This window comes from Eucalyptus grandis, chromosome 10, assembly GCF_016545825.1.
Source record: "Eucalyptus grandis isolate ANBG69807.140 chromosome 10, ASM1654582v1, whole genome shotgun sequence".
In the NCBI taxonomy this organism is placed as follows: Eukaryota; Viridiplantae; Streptophyta; class Magnoliopsida; order Myrtales; family Myrtaceae; genus Eucalyptus; species Eucalyptus grandis.
Genome location: NC_052621.1, coordinates 29,608,119 through 29,615,659, shown reverse-complemented (window position 1 = coordinate 29,615,659; position 7,541 = coordinate 29,608,119). Strand labels below are relative to the sequence as shown.

The 7,541-nt window shown below is 41.7% G+C and overlaps 1 protein-coding gene across 1 annotated transcript; it reads right to left on the bottom strand.

Annotated features, from left to right (window-relative positions):
- Positions 1–3,483: 3,483 nt before the first annotated feature.
- Positions 3,484–6,396, bottom strand: LOC120288810 (probable disease resistance protein At1g58390). Its single transcript, XM_039302968.1, has one exon. The coding sequence runs from the start codon at positions 6,394–6,396 to the stop codon at positions 3,484–3,486; it is 2,913 nt and encodes a 970-aa protein (XP_039158902.1).
- Positions 6,397–7,541: the final 1,145 nt, after the last annotated feature.

The window sequence follows — 7,541 nt, the reverse complement described above, 5'->3', positions numbered from 1 at the left end:
TTGTTTTAGTAATATTTTAATATTAAAAATTAATCGGTCCGTGCAGGTGGGCGGGCGGGCGGATCCGTCCATGGAACCAAGAACCGGACCGGTACCCACCGGTTCCAAGAATTAGGCGAGAACCGGACCGGTTCCCTCAAGAACCGCCGGTTTCGGGTGGTTCAGTCCGATTCCGGGCGGTGCAGGTGATTCCGGGTATTTTGCACACCCCTACTTATTTGTGTGGGATCCATCATGTCAAAGTTGGATAATCTCGCTCACCCCACCCAAATGTTCATCCTCACGAGTCACACCGTAAGAGTTACAAGATCCATCTATAAATATACTTAATTTGTCTGCCTATCTATCCATCTATCTCGCTAGTTATTTAAAAATAGTTGTTTGGTTATCCTTGGAAAAAATTATATCATTTAATTCTATGAATTGCACATGTAAAAATACCAAGATTGAACTAAACAAGAACTTTGACCAAGAATACAAAAAACTAAGCAAGAACTTTTGTTAGGTTTATTATTTTTACAATTATGTCATAAATCTATCATAATTATGTCAATTCAATTTTTTTGTCGATTAAATCCTAAATCTTTTGTATTTATACCAATTCAGTATACATGCCAAATTTTAGCCGGCTGGCTTTGGCAGATATGTTAGCTGTCCTACATGGTGTCACTGATGTTGACATAAATAATTTTTAATTAAGGGAAAATTCTAAATAAGGACCTAAAGTGAATCTATTTTTTTCAAATAAGTACCCAAAGTGAACTTTATGTCAAATAAGGACCCGAAGTGGATCAATCGTTTCAAATAATGACCCGAAGTGAATTTTGTATCAAATAAGGATCCAAAGTGATCAAGTTAATCTTTATTGAGGGCCTTAACTCATCGACAAACATTTTCCAAAGATTAAAATAGGGGCAATTTTGTCAGAAATTTGTGATTGGAAAAAATGGAAAATTCTAAATTAATTAAGTTTAGATTATTCATTAAGATGTTTATGTTTTCTTCTTTCTTCTCCCCGCTGCTCCTCAACCAATTCGCTGCCCGAGTCATTGTCATGACTCGATTCTCGTCGCTCCTCACCTTGCTCGACCGGTGGAGAATTTGCGTCTCCGCAAACAAAGAAAGAAGAATTTGGTTTTGTTCTTATTTTTGAATTCGTGCCTCAACTAGTAGAGAATTTGGGTCTTTGACTTTGCGGAGGATGGGTAGAAGGAATGGGCAGAACTTCGGTCTTTGACTTTGCAGAGGATGGGTACAAGGAATGGGGAGACCGTAGAAAACCTAGGGTTTTTTTTTTTGTTTATGTTTTAGGATTTGTTAATTTTCCCTAGATTTTTTTCGGACAAAATTGCCCAAACTCCGGTCGTCGAAAATGTCACATTTTGGCTGACCAGCAAGCTTAGGTCCTTATTTGGAATTAATTCAACCACTTTGGGTCCTTATTTGAGATAATGGGTTCACTTTGGGTTTTTATCGATACAAAGTTCATTTCGGATCCTTATTTGAGAAAATTGATCCACTTCGGATCCTTATTTGAGATTTTCCCTTTAATTAATAATATTTTATTTTTTCCTTTTTTTTCTTCCCTTCCTTTTTCCTCCAATGAGTCGACCAACTAAAGGTAAGGTCGGGGATTTGGCAAGGCCAAGCCTCAAGTATGTTGTAAGATGATGGTTTCTCGTGCATATAGTCCAAGAAACTTGATAATATTAATTTTCAGTCTATAAATAACGAATGATACAGTTTTTCTACCATAGTTATGGAAGATGAGATCGTACAACATACAAATAATCATGCATGAACTGGTAATCCTTAAAGTTTCCAAATACACTAGTATCATTTAATTCAGAAAGAATGTAGTTAACGCCAATCGGAAATTTAGCAGAAAGATAGAGAGATAAGAGCATGTAATCCTCTTATTAAAGAAAAAAAAGAGGGAGCATGTGATGATCATCAATATCAAGCTCATCGAGAGCTCCAACCATCTGACAGTCTCCTCCATAACCTCAATGCACATGCTGCCAGTGTCCTCCATTGAAGTCCGTCCCTCAGCTTCATCTACAGTCAGATCGCCCCCACAGCCGTCCTCTGAGCCAACCCTATAACTTCCTGAAGCTGTAATCAATGCAATTTTATTAAGCCTCGTGCAGCCAAAATAAAAGCAGTCCTGAGGTTTTTTAATTCATAGTTTGAGAGTAAGAAAAGTCAGTTGGATTTACAATTGAACTAATCAAAGAAAGAAATTCATGCATTAACTTATTCTGCATATTATAGCCAAGAGATCATACCGCCCTAGAAAATGATATTCTATTGTACACTAACACTATTATTATAAATATATAACTAAAAGGAATGTCGCAAAATCATATCAAATTTAAACTTTACACGTACAATTTATAGAAGTCTTATCAACCTTCCACTAAACTCAATTTACATTCTCAATAACAATTCTACAGTCAAAACACTAGCTTTGTAGATTTTGTTCCCGTATGAGAAACTTCATTTTTTAACTATGATACGGTAAATCAAGGAGAGGTCTTAACTAGTGTGAAAAAAATTCGTAATCTTTTCTTCAGATTCTTGTATGTGAGCTAGGTGAAAGGCTCAGTTGATGTGCGTAAGCTATGGGGAGTTGGTTGGTTCCAAAGGTTACTTTTGAATCCAATATTTGATTATACAAAGGTTAAATGATACTGCACATGTGATTTTGTGATATTTAGTAGGATTCACCGTAGCCTTCATAGTTTCTTAATATGTATCAATTTGGCATGGAAAAATGAGCCAACGTAATACTTATCTGATAAAAATCATAATTGTAATCAGCAATGAGAAATTGTCAATTCTATAAAAACATTTTCATCACCATGTGTAAAGAATATGTTCCAAACTGCGATACTATAGAAAGACAATACGATCTCTTGTGGAAATAAAAAAAAAAAAAAAAATTGTTGAGATGAAACTAAAGATATCAAATCCTTATCGAGAAAACTAGAAGATTTAACTAATAATAATTGTAGTGAACCTATAAAAAGGATAAAGGCCTAACAAAAATTACTTATTTTTTGAGACCCCATTGTAAGTTCTATCCTTATACATTATGATCGACAGCTCATATTAGATCTAGTTGCATTTTATTGGAATTGAGAAAATAGTTGTCCTCATCCACAGATTCGGGCTCTCAGAGCAGACTTCCATTTTTTTTCCCTAATTTTGATTGTTCTTTTTAATAACCAATAAGTAATTATTGAAATTATCAAGCCAATTAAGATATTTTCATCATCACGCATAAAGAATGTGTTTGAGATTTAGTAATGTCCCATACCTGTTGTCATCCGCAGATTCGGGCCTCTTTGAACATGCAGACGGGGCATCTGTGCTTTTCGTCCCTGATTTTTATTGTTTTTTAATAACTAAAAATAATTATTGAAATTACCAATCTATAAAAACATTTTCATCATGTTCGAGAGTTAATATGATCCCACACTAGCTGTCCTCATCCTCATCCTCATCCTCGTCCTCGTCATCGGCCGAAGATCCAGGCCTCTTGCTGTCTTCAAAATGCAGATTCACCTTCTCTCCTATTTTGTCCCTGAGTTGGTTAACAAGAGCATCGCATTGGGACATCACACTAAAATTCTCCAATATCTTGCACTCGTGGATCCCTTCAACAGTTTTCAAACACTCGAGGTGCCTAAACTCGAGTTTTATGAGACGCGGCATTGCTCCTTCTTTAATAGTCACACGCACAAGCTGAGGCAGCTTCCAAATCTTCAAGATCATGAGGCTCGGAAACCCACCTTTGGCGAACGTCAGACTAGTGCCTAGGAAAGAATTGGCCAACAGCTTAAGTGTCCTCAGGTGTCCCAGGAGGCCACCCAACTCAGGCATCATGTCTGCTTCCACCCTCGAACCCGACAGGATCAAAACCCTGAGCGAGACCGGCAGGAGCTGTGTCCAGATGGGTTTATTGAGTCGGCCCAGCAAGTAAAGCACGAACAGTCCGTGATGTTCCGCCAACGACAATTTCGGCAACGGGCCTATCTGCGATTTCGCGGGCTTGGCATTTTTGGTCACCCCCAAGGTCAAGGACTGGAGATAGGTGAGCCTAGAGCTAATCCAATCGGCTAGTGCTTTTCCCGTAGTGCCTGAGGTGTCCCTATCCAATTGGTGCAAGAAAAGCTTCAGCGTGGTCAAGCTGTTCATGTGGCCCATCACCGAGTTCTCCTTCACTTCACCGATAACTAGCCCGCTTAAGGTTTGGAGTTTAGTCAAAGCATTATCATCCTCGAAGATCTTCTTCAAGTCGATGTACAACCAGTTGAGATGCAAGTGCCTCAAGTTCCTCGCCTTCCAGAAGGAATTCGGCAGGGAAGTGATGTAGGTGTCCTTTATGTCAAGAGTCTCAAGATATTGCAGATCCGCAACTGCACTAGGGATCGAGTGCAACACCGTGGATCTTAATCCTAGGTACTTTAGGAGCACCAACTTATGGAGCACACCTTCCAAGGATGGCCTATACACACCCTCCAAGTCAAGTACCCTCAGCAAGCTATAGGCGGTCTTGGAGGTCATGTTCCTGAGGAAGTTGCTGATTTCCTTGGTGAGCATGCCTCTCCTCATGTAGAACGACAGAAACGAGCGAACGTGATCGAGGTACAAACCGGGGTAGCTGCCACCATGGCCGTCTCTGACTATGTTTGTGTGCTCTGCGAGCCACCGGACCTTGATTTCGTACTGATGGGCTGGCAGCTGTTGTTGCTGGCTGGTTGGGTCGCGGTCATTCTCGTCTTTTGACTTGCTAGCGGCATGTATGTGGAGGAACTTTGTGTCCATGGCGATCGGGTGGATCAGGTCATACAGAGAGGTGAGCATGTAGCAAGCTTTGGGGAATCCATCCGCCCTCCAGCTCACCACCTCGATGACGTTCCTTCCCGCAAGGTCCAGAATGAAAGTCTCTCCAGCAGCCTCGGGCTGCCTTGTCAGTTTTCTTTCTCCGTCGTAACAATGCGAATCCAATAAGCCCTCAGCCAACCACAGCCTCACTAGCCTCCTTGTCGAAATGGGGGCTGCTCGGGGGAACAAAACCATGTAGATGAAACACGGTTTTAGATGGGCTGCCAATTTATGGTAACTCAATTGTAGTAGCTCTGATGTTGACATCTTAGAACGATCTTTCTCCAACGCTGCGCGTTCCTGGTCTCCAGCATTTAGCAGCAAACCGCTGAGTAAGGATATACGGAGCGGCAAGCCCTGACAAATTTCTATGATACCCTTCTTTTTTGAGAGGCTCTGACCATTGGGTACTCTTTGCTTGAACTTCCCAGCGAGCATTTTCCGGCTCTGTGTTGAATTTAATTTTTTTAGCTCGATCCTCCTTTCCGGGAAAAAGGACGTCTTATTGGCTATGCTGGAGTCTTGAGTCGTGATAATTATGTGGCCTGGCCCAGGATAAAGGATGCTCACTAACCTTGGCAGGAGTCGCTCGTTGGACGGGTGCATGCCATCCAACACGATGAGGAACTTCTTCCTCTTGGCCAATTCAATGCGGTGCATTTCCGTCATCTCGTGCAAATTCATGTCCTTCACCTCCCTCGCTAGCTTCCCCATTTGCTGCAGTATCTCAAATAAGAAATCCTGGATGTCCATTCCGGCTGAGAGGCGGACCCAAGCACACCACTCAAAGCCCAGGTACTTCGCTTCATTGTAGACGCATCTCGTGACGTACGTCTTGCCGACGCCTTGCTCGCCCCAAATCAAAGTCCAACCGAGATTCCCCTGTCTCGTTCCCTCCCCCCGAATAGACAATTTTATTTCCTCCTTTTGCTGCAGCCATAAATCTTTCATCGACTCTTGCCAATCCCATAAACTAGTCAGCCTCGCCAGTTTTTCATCTTGCTCTGGAGCACTAGTAAGGGAGGAGGAACAAGCAGATTCCTTCCTCATCTTGCCCTCGGCCTCCTTCTTGCCCGTCAAGCCGTGGTCTTGACACAGCTCCTGCATCTCCTGCATCTCCTGCATCTTATTCACCAGATTGGACAGGTCCCTCCTTAGCTTGTGCTTGGAGATGAGCGCGGCTGGCAGCCTCATGGCCATGTGCAGGGCGTCGTGCCTCCCGCCGACCTCTCTGAGGTGGAAATTCTCGATGAATTGCTCAGTGTCGTACATGGCTTGGAGGAGCCGCCCCAACCATCCTGCCCTACTCAGGGACATGCTGTCTGGCGTGGAAAAGAACTCTTGAATCGTGGCCAGCTTCTCCTTGGCCTCCTTCACGAGTGGTTCAATTGACGAGCACCTTACGCACACCGGATGAGAGAGCAACATCTCTAATTTCTGGGACACGATCTCAGCAGCGGCTTCAGCAGCCATCGTGTATGTTATCGTGTTGGAAGCAGCCATGCCCGATCAATGTGTTTGTTTCGAGCAAGGCCGCGCGTGTATGCTGGCTTGTTTGCTTGGATTAAACTTATTTGTTGGAACATATCATTTTTAAGCTTTTCTTGGTATGGCTTCTCCTGTCTCCAACAAGCTTTGTTTAATTCTTTGCTTGTGCGATTTTTTGACCGTGAGACGGTATCTCCCAGAGTAATTGTGATAGAAGACTAAATTTCGTTTATAAAATTACTCAGGTGAAGTTCTTTATCTGTGAAATCTATCGAATCGCTTAATATAATAATCTTATCGATGCATCTTGGTATTCTCTACTCTTATGTGTGAAGGGAATCAATTCGATCATTACGGTCGGACTAGGAGCTGCAGAGATAACAAAAAAAATGGCCCATCAAAATTTAATATTTTGATGAAATTCCAGAGCACCTTACGAATGTAATATTTTACCGACCCAAATAACCCATATATGAGTGATGGGAGATCGAGAGACATATGAGGCACTTATTGAACGAGATGACTTGATTAATTTATCAAAAACCGAAACTATGTTAATAATTAACTGCCAAAAGTTGGCACAAATGGACGTTTAAGTGCCAAAAGTTACGAAAATGACACTTAAGTGCCAAATCGGAACAAAATAGATCACTTAAGTGCCAATCCGGCCAAAAATGGCCAAAATCCGGCAAAAACGCCGATGTGTCAATTTTCCGATGAAGCAAGTACAAAACGGCATCGTTTTGGTGCTAACGTGGTAAAAAATTAATATAAAAATTAATTAAATTAAATTTATTTAAAAAATTTAAAAATACAAATAAAAGTATTAAAAGAATTAAAAAAATTAAAAAAGAAAAAGAAGGTGCCTAAGGGTTGAGTCCTCAGCCGTCACCACTAGGAAGGGCCGGCGATGGAGGGAGAAGGTCGGCGAGGGCCCGCGAGCCCTCGCCCAGATTCGACGAGGGTCGGTGGTCCTTGCCTAGGGCTTGGCAACCTCGGCCCGACCCTCCCCCTTTATCGTCGGCCCTTCTCGGCGGCGGTGGAAGAAGTCTAAGATTGTTGAATATATCCTCTCAAGTTATTTTCAGCCGCCTCCCTCTATTATTATTATTATTATTATTATTATTATTATTATTATTATTATTATTATTATTATTATT